The 13,248-nt window shown below is 38.5% G+C and overlaps 1 protein-coding gene across 4 annotated transcripts in view; it reads right to left on the bottom strand.

The window, feature by feature from the left end:
- GOLGA4 (golgin A4) overlaps nucleotides 1-13,248 on the bottom strand; it is a 74,160-nt gene that overhangs the window by 34,183 nt on the left and 26,729 nt on the right. For 3 of the 4 annotated variants that reach the window (XR_013927509.1, XR_013927510.1, XM_080383260.1), the window contains 7 exons: nucleotides 12,103-12,150; nucleotides 11,614-11,670; nucleotides 6,908-7,006; nucleotides 6,238-6,376; nucleotides 4,610-4,797; nucleotides 3,523-3,606; nucleotides 2,538-2,685 (listed from right to left, as the gene is read on the bottom strand). Coding sequence is in view for 1 of the 4 variants with exons in the window: in XM_080383260.1 (XP_080239386.1) it covers nucleotides 2,538-2,685; nucleotides 3,523-3,606; nucleotides 4,610-4,797; nucleotides 6,238-6,376; nucleotides 6,908-7,006; nucleotides 11,614-11,670; nucleotides 12,103-12,150 (763 nt within the window). In the remaining 3 variants the exon portion in view is untranslated. Of the gene's footprint in view, nucleotides 1-2,537; nucleotides 2,714-3,522; nucleotides 3,607-4,609; nucleotides 4,798-6,237; nucleotides 6,377-6,907; nucleotides 7,007-11,613; nucleotides 11,671-12,102; nucleotides 12,151-13,248 lie in introns of those variants that run through there. The other variant, XR_013927511.1, reaches the window with a different exon arrangement.

The following is a 13,248-nucleotide window of genomic DNA, read 5'->3' as shown; positions in this document are numbered from 1 at the left end:
AAGTAAAATGTAAATACTCCGTGTACATTGCAAAGCATTGAAAAAAATAAAATAGTAAGTTACAGTTACTTCCAGTAAAAGTGCCTGAGAAGCACAGAATTTACATTTTAGAGCCCAGTTCAAGCACCCAATGTGTGATGTAAGAAAAGAGAGCCCTTACCCCAGTCCTGTTCATACAAGGCTTGGGAAAGGCACCATGATTCACTTATTGGCATGTGTGGATGCACAAAAACAAGATGCTCTGTGAGATTTCAACATAATGTACCTCTAACTACAAAAAAAAATGAACTTAACTGGGGAGACCAAGTTACAGTTTACACAACACACACAAAACAAGCATACATATATTTTCACTGTTTCAGTAGACAAAAATGCATCAATGTTAAATCAAACACCAGAGCGTTTCAGTAAGTTCACTGAATTACAAAGAAAAAAGCCAGACATGTAACCCTGGGCAAGTTAAAAACATAAAGTGCAAGAATATACCACTTTTTAGCCTACAATATAGCACTGCAAAAGTATCCAAGTATATTATGCTTATCCTTATTCTGCCATAACATCAATGAAATCAACATTTCTACAAACATAATATTCCATGAAGTCAATTCTTCACTAAACCATGACATTGAAAAAGAGAAGTCTGGTATTTAAAGTCATCTCACATTAAATATGCAAGAAACAGAACTTAAAACATGTTGACCTCAAACATAAGAAACTGCCAAATTCTTAAAACCAGTGCACCTCAAAAGTTGTGACCTAGAAGTAATTTCAGGCTCTCCCAATACTGATGGTGGTGTTCTCACATGCCTGAACAGTTTAGTTCAACTGTACTGAAATATACTTCTATTGTATGTCACAAGATTTTTGGAATGCATAAAGCCAAGAAAACCTAATAAAGGTCACCATATAATTTTGCCTGTCTTAGAAGTAGTATTAACTTATTTTCCAAGGGTTCCCATATTCATATATGCATGCTTAACAGAGTACAAACATAAATGCACTCAAATGCAAAGTGGATGCCTATGCACCATAAAAGTCACCAGAAGTACTTCCAAATTGTATTTAAAAGTGAGCATATTCAACACACAAATCCCCCTTAAAAAAAGGTGGTGTACTCAACACATTGTTCATAAGTAAAATTACTTCTTGCTACAATAGTTAAGTTTTCCATGTATCCTGAGCATCATCTCTATCCCATTTTCAAATTGTGGCTACACAAACCTGAGGAAATTACTATTAACCAGAGTGTGTAGATACTACTTCATAATTAAGAGGTTTCTACTGTACCAAAACCCACTGCCTTTCAAACAACTGTGACAATAACTTTGTATCTAAAAAAGTATTAAAATACTCTCAGCTATTCTTTTTTGTTTTGTTTTTGGTTTGGTTTTTTTTGTTTTTGTTTTTTTTTTTAAATCATGAAGAAAAGCTTCCTAGTCTCTAAGAACTGAACAAAATTCAACTTTAGCAAGGCTGACTGCTGACTGACTTCTGAAATATGAATTTCCGGAGTGAAAGACATATTCAACCTGAAAGCATAGGAGAGTAGGACATCTAATCAAAATGTTTCACACAATGAGTGTTCAAGCTGCTTTTCTGTATTACAGTAGAATGATCTACCAAAACTGATCTTTAAAATTGAAAGGTCTGATCTAAATCTATGTAGATTTAAAATACCCCCCTCTGTTATCTAAAATAACTGTATTGTTAGAACATCTCATCACGTTTTAGAGAAAGAGAATACATGTTTTATGCAAACTAACCACATCTGACCTTCTAACAAAAAGAGTGAACTCCTTTAGATGCTTATGAGAACAAACTAAACTATTCTAAAAAAATTGTAGATACAGTCCAAAACAATTTCACTGTTAAAAAACAAAGGTGGGGCAGATGGGCCTTTTAAAATTGTTACAGGTAAAAGGAGAACTGCAAGCACACATAATTAATGCTACCTAACTTCCATCAAAAGCAAACTACAGCGTCTAATAGTTACATAACCGCGCGCGCGGTCCAAAGCCTGAAGCAAAAGGAGTCATTCGCTGCTGTTTCACTGCAAAGAAATCAGACATACTTTTGCTATAGTTACTGAAAGAAAGTGCTTATTATGGTTATAATACATCCTCTTGCTTCTGCTTCTTCCCAACCTCTTACACACTGCTGTATTTTCTATGTAAAACATGGGTGGCGTTATAATGATAATTTATAGGGAGCTGCAAGTTTCCCTCCTGAAGTTACACCAACACAAAACTATCAAACTTTTGTCCTACAAACGGGAAAGTACAGCTGCCCTTCAGCAGTCTCCTTCCTAATTCCAGCTGAATCCGTAAGAGACCAACCAGTCAAAGACATCCTTAAACTCTGCTGACCAGAACTGAAGTTAGTAATGATACTTAGCAGGGGTGATATGTAGAACATTAGAGAAAAGAAGATCTCTTGATATCCGTTCCAAACAACTACTGATGAAAGAGTGCAAAAAGACCACGCTGAAGCTTTCTCATGTTTAAATGCGAAAGCTAATAATCTCCAGAATTTCTTACCAGCTCTTTCAGATTTTTCTTTCTGTTCTTTTAATTCCTCGCCTTTTGTAGTTATTTGTTTGATCCGAGCACGCAGTTGGGCTATCTCCTCCTCCTTCATTTCCAATGTTTCATGCATTTGTCGCTTTGTCTCTGCAATTACCATGCCCTATGGAAAAGGTCCTTGTGATAAAAAGCTAGCAAATAAATAAAACATATAGCTGAAACAATTTCAAGCCAGGACACGAACCTTGTCAGGAATTTTATTACAGGAATATTACTACAAGACCAGAGATAGCAGTATTTTCCTGTGTCAGAAAAAAGAAAATGCTAACAAAAAGAAGGTAAGAACAAGCGCTATTTTGAAGAGTAGCCAAAATTTATCTTAGTGGTGAAAAGAACTCCTCCAACAACTAAGGACCATCAGAAAAATTCCTCCTTCTGGTACAGACACTTTTCTTTGAAATATGTATTCTGAAAAAAACCCAAACCTAAAAGCATTGTAGAGTGGCGGCTTCTTAGAGAACATGCACATATGGTGACTGTTAGTCATGTTGCTTATCACACCACCATAAGTTACTCCAAGTAGCCAGACTGTGGTAAAAAAAAAGCTTTAAGGAACAAAAAAAGTACCCTGAGAAACTTTTCATATTCATAAGAAATTACAGTTACTTTCCCTTCACTGGTCATTTTTTAATTCACTTACATTGTATCTCATCTTCACTAGTGTTTGGGAGGATTTTTTGTGTTTTTTTGTTTTTTAAAGCTGGCATAATCGTTCCGCCCTAAACAACATAACCTTGCAGTATTAAGTACAGCCTAACAAATACCCTATAGTATCTATACAATAAAATTCTCAAGTAGCTTCAATTACTTGATTGTTAAAACATAAACCAAATCACATCAGACTACTAGTAACAGCTTCTAATCCCCAAAAGCCAGGTATTTTGAGTTGTAAACATCTTCAAAAACTACGCAAGAGCTTGAAGAAAACTCTTTTATTTACCTTGTCTTGTTCTAGCTGCTCAATCAAATCCTTGGCATCCCGCAGCTGTGTAATCAGTTTAGTCTTCTCAGCCATGTGAAGGTCCTGCAAAAAAAACCCAGCCACAAGTTTAAAGCACTGCCATCGGTAAGAAAATACCTCCTTCTGACAAACAGCTTCGGTTTGACTCTCAGCCTGCACTATGCCTTGGAGGAACAGCACAGAACAGAAACCAGGGAAATTAAGGTAGGCAGCTTTAAATTACGTTTAAATCCCCCAGTGCTTGGCTGCCTCATGGCTTCCATAATAAATCTGTTATCTGAAGGCTTTGTTACAGCCTTCACAGTTCTCGCATGGATGTCAGAGCTACTACAGTAAAATGGCCAAAAAACATGCCTAAGGCACCTGCTCTATTACCTGCATCTTGGCTTACAGGAGGATCTCAGCAAAGTAACGTAAATGCTTATTACTGGCCTTGTGGAAAAGGTTCATAAAATAAAGTCTTGCAGAGCTCTTTCAAACCCTAGTGCTCAGAGAAGAGAATCTGATCTCCAGAACTGAAGCTGAGTACAGCTATACTTAACACATTTTCATGTTTCCATGAACTATCAGCCACCTCACTCTTTACTCCACATTCAGCATTAATGGCCTTAAAAGGAAAACTGAGCACAATATTAATTTAGCTTTGGGACTACACTTATGTTATCTTCACTATATTGTGCTCGCCTTTCTGTGTGTTCTGTTCATTTACATAACTGATGCCTCTTCCACTACGTCTTAAAGGTTTAGCTCTGTTCCACTTTCCTCACTTTACCTCCCTTCTGTGTCTTCTGTGCTAGGACAGTCTTTTCCTCACCCCAATTTCCCACAGGTACTTTATTACTGACACCATTTCAATAGCACGTTATTCATACAGTAAGGTTTCACACTCAAAAAGCTGTAAAGAAGAATAATTGCTCAATGTGTTCATTCCAGGTGGTTTTGCACCTTTAACTCCAAAAAGGTACAGGGACAATTTGTTTAATGATCTGCCCTATTAATAATTTTTTGAAATATCGGAATTCTTATCATATTTTACTAGCTACCCATAAAGAGCATTTTTCCATACCTTCATTTTCTCCAGTTCTTGAAGCCTCTCTTCTAACTGTTCTTGAAGTGCCTCTTTCTCATTGGTTAACTGTGCGCAGCGCTCCTTATGTGACCGGATCATCTCCTTACAACGTTGCAGCAAGTTCTCTTGGCGCTTCACCCTCTGATTAAGCGTTTCCAGTGTTTTAGCAGAATCTTCATTATCCTCTATAAGGCAACATACCAATGGTATCATATGTAAGCCATTTCTAAAATGTAGAGCTGCATTCATCATTCACGCTGCAGGCAACTCACAGGTCTCTACAGTTGTGTGAAGTCTGCAAATCTTCCTAGTGACTACAGTAACTGCCAGAAACACGCTACACACACACAGAAAATTAATGCAAATCAATTTACAAAACCCCAGTTACTATGGAAGCTCCAAAACCAAACTATTATTCAACAAGGTTTTCTATGCAATTAAAAAAGTCATCGTGGTTTAAAAACTTGCCTGATACTACTAGCAGAATATTCACAGGCAGGAAAAAAACACGAAGCAAAGCAAATCACATCTCTCAGGCACAAGCACACAGATTCCTGCTTTCCCAGTGCTAGGTATGACATTAATTCTAAAATATCCAAGTTTGCAATACTACATTCAGTAGGCCATGTTTAGCATCTTTCTGAGCTGTACTCCTCTCTGCGTAACTAGCACATTGGGTAATATTTTACTGTGTGTTTTGCTCTGATGCTCTGGAGGCTGTAAGAATACCTGGCATGAAAACAGGATCAAACTCAGAGGTTCATTTAACAACCATAAGTGTAACAGTATAACTATATATATAAAACCCTATATATTAGTGTAACACTACAATCCAGAAGCAGATTCCAACACAGGAAACATCATGAACCCGGATTCTTAGTGAGTGAATACTTATGTTATTTCCTAAGCACTGCAAAAGACATGACACTGGATAAGAAAAATCACTGATCTAACGCTTCATATCATCCTAAGATACAAAAATCAAGGCAGATGCTCAACAAAGACCATTTCAAGATGCATGTTCACCTTCGCCTGAACACTGCCTCTTACGAAGGATACATAATGAAAGTGTCATTCATTGGTATCAGCATTATAATGTCCCTTGTTTAGTAATCAAATATACATAATACTGGGAGTCCCATAACTCAAATAACCTCCTGACGTGAGAAACACTCAGCTTATTCAATAGCAAAAATACCAAACCTGCTTTGCTTTTACTTGTTCATGGGAAAGCAAAACCAACCAACCAACAAAAAAGAAAAAAAGGGGTGTGGGGTGTGAAGAGTGACAGGCTGGCAACCAGTCTTCCCTCTAAACTCCAGGGACAAGTCCTTGCTATTAAGTGAGGATAGTAACAACCTTACCAGCAAAAGCAATAATCATTATACTGTCATCACTACTGGCAAAGGCAAGACATATGAAATTTGAATTCTTAAGCAAATTTAGTAGCTTAGAAGGGTCGTCCTGCCCTCTAGCTGCCACACTGTCTTCAAAACAATTGTCTCCCTCTAGAAAATTCATCCTTACTATGACACATTCAGCCTCAAGTATTGTTATTCCATCAGAAATAACAGCAGGCTTATTCCCCAGAATTCAAGATCTCTCGGAAAAGCTGCAATACCTACCATTGCTTCCTGGTTCCACAGTGTTTTCTGTACTGATTTCTTTTGTTGGACTTTGAACTTGCAGTTCAGATTGGATATTTGGATCAGGCAATTCAGTGCCTATCTGACCATTCTGTAACCTCTGTTTCAGCAACGATACCTAAACAAAATGTTCTTTTAGTTAAGAAAAAAAACTAGGATTCTAAGTAGATCATGTTTTCATCTTCAAAACTAGAGTTAAATGAAATTTGTAACAGCAAGTAGAGAAAGGAAAATACCTGAAATTTTTTTGTATTTTATAAAATCCAAAATTTATAAAATTCCAATTAACAAAAATAGCATCACTATGAGTGAAGAAACAAAGACCAATTAAGGGAAACACATACATTTTGCCAAAGCAATTTTAGTTCAAACCTGTTAATGTTATGTTCTTGATTACAAAGACATTACAAAGGTATTTGAGCACAGATCAAGCAATCGTATTTAACAGGAGTGACATTTTACAAAGGTATCCTCTATCACAAGGATGCACTTAATTTCTAGATAATCATACATTCTCAATAACCTTTACAACATTGCAGCAATTAAAATAAAACATGGACATGCATTACAAGAAATACATAATTTAAAAAAAAAGGAAAAAGGTAGGCACAGCAGTTATAAAAATCATCTCTTGAGTAAGGTATCTTACCTGAGTTTGCAGGACACTAATAAGTTGATCCTTTTCTTCTAAGGAAGCATCAAATTCCTCTTGGAGATGTTTCTTAGCTTGTTGATCCATCTGAAGCTCCTGAGAATCATAAATAAATGCATCTCAAATGAAAACTGAAATGTGAATTTAAAAGACATATCGAAATATTAAGAAATAATATTAAAAATACCTCCTCGCACTCGTGACCCCAGAAGGCAACCATGAAGTGGGTATTTTTTTACTATACAGCATTCCACACAACGTAGTAAGAACATCCCATTACAACACCAGCATTAAAACAGCAAGACTCTAGATGTGAAGCAAAGGATTCTTCCTTCCTAAAAGTAAGTTTGTGTAGGGGTCACTTCAAGCCTGCTCCTTAAAACTGTCTTCCATGCACACATTTCTCCTGGACGTTGAAGACTGCACTTCAGTAAACTGGATTCTACATTTAGCCACCAGATTAAGTCAACATAAACAGCAGAAATGTACCTTTCTTTTACACTCATTCACCAGGTTAGCATTCTAACATGAGAAATGCCATTTATAAGAGCAGAAAGTTGGCTTTTTTTTGTTGCGCGAACATTTTAAAATGGAAAAGCCAGAGAATATCAAGGAACTCCACTATGTGGCTTCACTTGGGTGGTGATTTGACCCTGGCTGGATGCCAGGTGCCCACCGAAGCGGCCCTATCATTCCCCTCCTCAACTAGACGCGAGAGAAAATACAAAGAAAGGCTCATGAGTCAAGATAAGGACAGGGAGATCACTCAGTGATTACTGTCACGGGCAAAACAGACTCTACTCGGGGAAAACTAGTTTTATTTATTACCATTCAAATAAAGAAAAACACCTTCCCCCCCCCCCCCCCCTTCTTCCTGGGCTTAACTTAATTCCCCATTTCTCTACCTCCTCCCTGCAAGGGGACGAGGGAATGGGGGTTACAGTCACTCCATCACACATTGTTTCTGCCACTCCTTCCACCTCTCACTCTTTCATTGCTCCAGCACGGGGTCCCTCCCACAGGAGACAGTTCTCCGTGAACTTCTCCAATGTCAGTCCTTCCCATGGGCTGCAGTTTGTCACACACTGCTCCAGTGTGGGTCCCTTCCATGGGATGCAGTCCTTCAGGCGCCTGCTCCAGCATGGGTCCCCTACAGGGTCACAAGCCTGCCAGCAAACCTGCTCCAGCATGGGCGTCCCTCAGGTGACAGCCTCCTTCAGGCATTCCCCTTCTCCAACGTGGGGTCCTTCCCGGGCTGCAGGTGGATCTGCTCCCCTGCAGGCTCCACGGGCTGAGGGGGACAGCCTGGCTCACCATGGCCTTCACCATGGGCTGCAGGGGAATCCCTGCTCCAGTGCCTGGAGTGCCTCCTGCCTCCTCCTGCACTGACCTGGGGGGCTGCAGAGTTGCTGCTCTCACATATTCTCACCTCTCTCTTCCACTGCAGGTTTTTTTCCAGCAGATTTCCTCCCCGCCTCTTAAATATGTTATCCCAAAGGTGCTACCACCGTCACCAATTAGCTCCGACCTGGCCACCAGCAGATCCATCTTGGAGCCGGCTGGCACTGGCTCTGTTAGACATGGGGGAAGCTTCTGGCATTTTCTCACAGAAGCCACAGCCCCCCAGCTACCAAAACCTTGCCGTGCAAACCCACTACAACTTGCTACTTACTTAGATTCATTTGGCTGAACATCTTTAGAAACTTGTAGATGTTTGTCTAAGCGAAGCAGTCAGATCTATATAATCTTATAAAATACTGCATTAGGGAGGTTTCTTTTATTTACTTCCTACGCTTTTAAAGTTTAAGTATCTTAATTTCTTTAAATAATTTTTGTTCTAATAGAAAATAAATATACTTAATTCAAACCTAACTGTTTATCGAGAGAATCAGAACCACATAAATTTCATGCATGCACTGCCCAAACTTGCTTGCTTTTTTTTATTTGTTTTTTTATTTATTTATACATTTACTTCATCATATATATTTCCCCAGTGATTTAACCCACAAAGCTAATGCTTCTATGACCATTTACTCTGCAAAGATCCCTTGTATAAAAACAAGTAACACCCATAAACACGGGTTCTGTTAGCTACGCAAAGATACAGGATGATAGAAAGGATGAAAAAGCAACAAGAGACAAAACACACGGCACTGGACAATTCCTGCACTGCTTTTCTTCATCTCTGACTCTTGCTTCTCTGCTGTCTTGCTGCCTGCCCCTTACCTAAAAGAGTGAATCCCGGCTGCCGTAGCTGAGCCTGATACCAGCCGTGAGAACCGCAGCTGTGGGAGCTGAGCCTGCCCAGCCATGCACAGACAGGACAGTGCTGGAAGGAGGACACTGGGAAAACCATTCCTCTGTCTTCCCAAGTAACTATTATCCTCTTTTTAACCCTGCATAGCCAGAGGTTCTCTAGAGCTACTGGTCACACTTCTGCCTTGTGCTTCTGAGCTTTAGAAACAAAAACTTCCAAGCAAAGCAACACAGCTCAGTGCAAGAACAAGCAGCAAAGAGATTTACTGAAATCAACACAGAAATAGTCCTCTTCGGATCCCAAAGTCCCCTCTGATCCTTGTTTTAACAACACTGAAGACTGTTTGAAGACTGCTGTTGAGGAATTACTCTTAAAAGGAGAAAACTAAGGTAAGCAAAAGACAGGCTGAATTTCAGGGACTATTTCACACTGTCAACTTGGCCTCAAAGGAGACTTAAGTTTATTCTTGCATGGCCCTGTCAGAAGAAACTTACCTGATTCAATGTATTTAAGGGGGAAATGGACTGTATGATGAAGATTTTTAAAACTAATTTCTGATAAATTCTTACATTAATGAATGACCTAACTAGTAGCATTTTAGCTTCCACAAAGGAAACATACCATTTTATTTGTAATTTTTCTTTTAAGTCTGGTTTACCTAACACCATGTAACACCTGGTCTTCCAAAAGACCCAAAAAACACTTTCTGAAGGTTTTAAATTAATAAGAAAAAAGTTCAGCGTTAGATTTGAGGGATCTTTAAATCTGCAAGATTTATAAGAATGAAATTAAATTTTATGCCAAATAATTTTATAAATATATATATATATAAAATCTGAAATATATATAACATATCTATATGAATCAGCAATATGACAGAAGTGAAAAATAAGTATGCACACATCCAACCCTTTTTCATAATCAAAAGCTTTAACTCATATATATATATGCTTTACAAACTTTACCAAATACCAGTAAGATAGAAAACTAAACCTACTAAGGCACGTAGATACATGCCTTAACACAGAAAGACATTCTTTCATTTAACCTTGTAGTGAACTGGAAAAAAAACCCCAACAGTGGCAAGCTACTTCTGTCAGTAATGCTGAGTGTTCTCCGCACTACGGGCTGACAGTTTAGCTCGCGACAGAGCAACAGCCCAGGCACTGGCTTCAGCTCAGATGAGCACAGCACACCCTGCATGCTGCCCACTGTTCACAGCTGCTGGGGCAGAAGCAGCACACACCTGAACCGAAATGCTATCCCCATGGGACACATGACTCCCAGCCTGATTACCTGCATTACACCCCACATGGCTGAAGAATGCCCCGCAATTTGCCGGTGACCTCCTTCGAAATGACTGGCTGCTCGAGCAGTGGCACAGGGCCAGCCCCTGGGAGCCAGCATAAGCCCTGGGTGCATCCACGGCTGGATGCTCACAGTCCCTGTCCCTTGCCCTCAAGGGACAGACACTGGCCCGTCTGCAGGCAAGACACCCAACTGCCTGCAGCTAGTCTGCCCTCAGGCAAAGGTGGGACCTCCCCTGGTCTGATGGCTCTTGCAACCTCCGTGCCAGCACTGCTGCTAACCAGGAGCACAGCCACAGAGCAAGCCCATGGCTTTGAATGAGCTGGGACCCAGCTCCCAAGCAAAGGAAGAGCATGAGCAGAGACCCTCGCGCCCCTCTCTCAACCCCATGCTGCACTGGCTCTCGGGGCAGTAAAAAGGCTTCAGCTTCACATTCTGCCTCACCGAGGTTTGACAATGTGGCTTTTGTGAACTCGCCCTTTTAATTTCCTCCACCCAATAATTTGTACATGTCTTTTAATTAAGACCAACATATTTATTATCAATACCAAATACATTAGAGCTTCTTCTTTTAATTTCACTATAACCTGAGGAGACAATAATCATAACACAACCTACCTCGTCTTATGATTGAAATCAAACTATACTACAAATCCATAAAACCAATGTAAAACTTATTAACTGAGATCAGGATGAGTATTTTTTAAAAAAATTATCCTAAATTTTGTTACTGATACTCCTTAAAATCTTTACTTAAAAGTTCCTATTACTTGCTTTTGCCCAACATCATTATTTCTCAATACTAGAAGAGAAACAAATTGCACAGAGGTGTCTACTGCTGGGCCAAACAACACTGCAAGAACCACACACATTTCTACCGATTTCACAATGAATAGAAAAGCACTGCAGTTGGTATGATGGGCTGCTTTGTCTGAAGAGTATGACAATAAGCTGCTGAATAGGAAAGAAGCCAGAGAAATAACCCCAGATAAATAAATGAAAACAAACAATAAAAACCCCTGCTATGTGGTATCAAATATTCTGTAAAGTGAACAAAAAAAATAATCAAAAACTAGGCAGAGAAAGATCCTATGTATATGTGGCGTAAAGTAAATATTCAATGAATAAAGAGAACTACCTCTCTTAGTTCTCCGATCCTGCGAAGTGCTTTATCCTGACTTTGACTCAGAATGCCCTTAAAAAAAAAGGAAGAATAAACATCAGCTTTATTAAATGTAACTTTATATATAAATAATTATAAATAAACTGAATTGTATTTCAGAAGAAGCATTAAAGCTTTATACTTCTCTTTCAAGCCAAGCTTGATGTGTAAGTGTTACCATAAAACGCCAACTGTGGGTTGGTAATCTATCACCTGAACTCAGCTGATGCAATAACAAAGGCTGGAGTACAAGCGTTTCACAGTTATTTTGACAAACTAATGTTATCTTGGCTTCCTTAGAAATTGCAGCCCAGATTTTTTTGTTATACATGCACACACACATACGTACGCAACATACTGTGTAACCACACACAGAGTGCACTGAAAATTAAATCTGTATCTGTACTACACACTTTAAGATTCAGAAAAGCCTTCAGGTAGAAGAGGATGAAAATTAATGCTTACCTGTAGCTTCTTCTTCTCCCGCTGGACAACTTGGTAAGCAGACACTAGCTAAAATACAGAAATCAGGTACAATGATGATAATGCATCTGCTTATAGCTATCAAAATAATTTGCTTAGCTGTAGCAGTATCTGCATTTTCAAACTCTTCACTTCGCTTGAGAAAGCTGACAGAAATGTACTTACATTTTCTCATTTTCTCAATGTTTCCTTTTTCCATTTATAAAATATCTCCAACATGTTAAAAACCCAAAGCTTACGTGACAAAACAGTGAGGTTACTCAGCATTCATGCAGTTTTTCCTTCACTGAAAAGACCTCTAAGAACAGCCATGCTTCAATACACACAGTCAAAACTCGACTGTATCAGAAAGTTACATCCCAGACAGCTACCCACAGGGATGTGCATTTGTAAGGGTACGTGTCCCAGAGAGCGTAAGTAAAATTAGTCTTACAATGAGACAAAACTAAAAAATAAATTTACAAATCTAGCCAAAAAGGGTCTGCATAATACTGAAAGTTCTCATCCCATGTGCTTTGCATATACCCAGACAACAAAGACAGACTGGAAGTGGACAATATTTCTCATTGTAAGCTGACAGAAGGACTTCATGAGTAACTACACATTTTAGTTTAATTAAAAATTTGATCACAATTGCCTAAGCTGTCCAAAGCTAAAGTAGCATAATGGCACTTGGAACTAGAATATTCTGTTTTCCTTTAATTTTTCATTTTTTTCATTCGTTTGAAAACGAATTTAAAATGTCCAAACCAGAACTCTTTAAGTCAAAAGAGTTCTTCAAATTCTTATTTAAAATAAATAAGGATTTTTCAGAATTCAAAATTACTTTTAATGTCAAGGTCATACTTACTTTGCACTTAAAAACCTAAAACTACAATGGATAGTTTCCCTTACCATATTTTTGATATGCTAACTTTGTATCCTACTTTAATTGAGGAAAAAAAATTACATCTCAAATACTAATCATATATTTAGACTAATTTCTTCCAGGTTCCAAAAGAGTAATTCTTTGCAACAGAAGAAACTCAAAAAAGTAGTGTGAGGCCTTTTTGACAGAGAAAATTAAGACTTGCTGGACAGACTACACTAAAAAAAAACTCCAAACAACAAAAACCTCACCAAAACAAA

The sequence above is a fragment of the Falco punctatus genome (genome assembly GCF_963210335.1).
Source record: "Falco punctatus genome assembly, chromosome: 4".
NCBI lineage: Eukaryota > Metazoa > Chordata > Aves > Falconiformes > Falconidae > Falco > Falco punctatus.
This window is presented reverse-complemented; position numbering and strand designations above follow the sequence as displayed.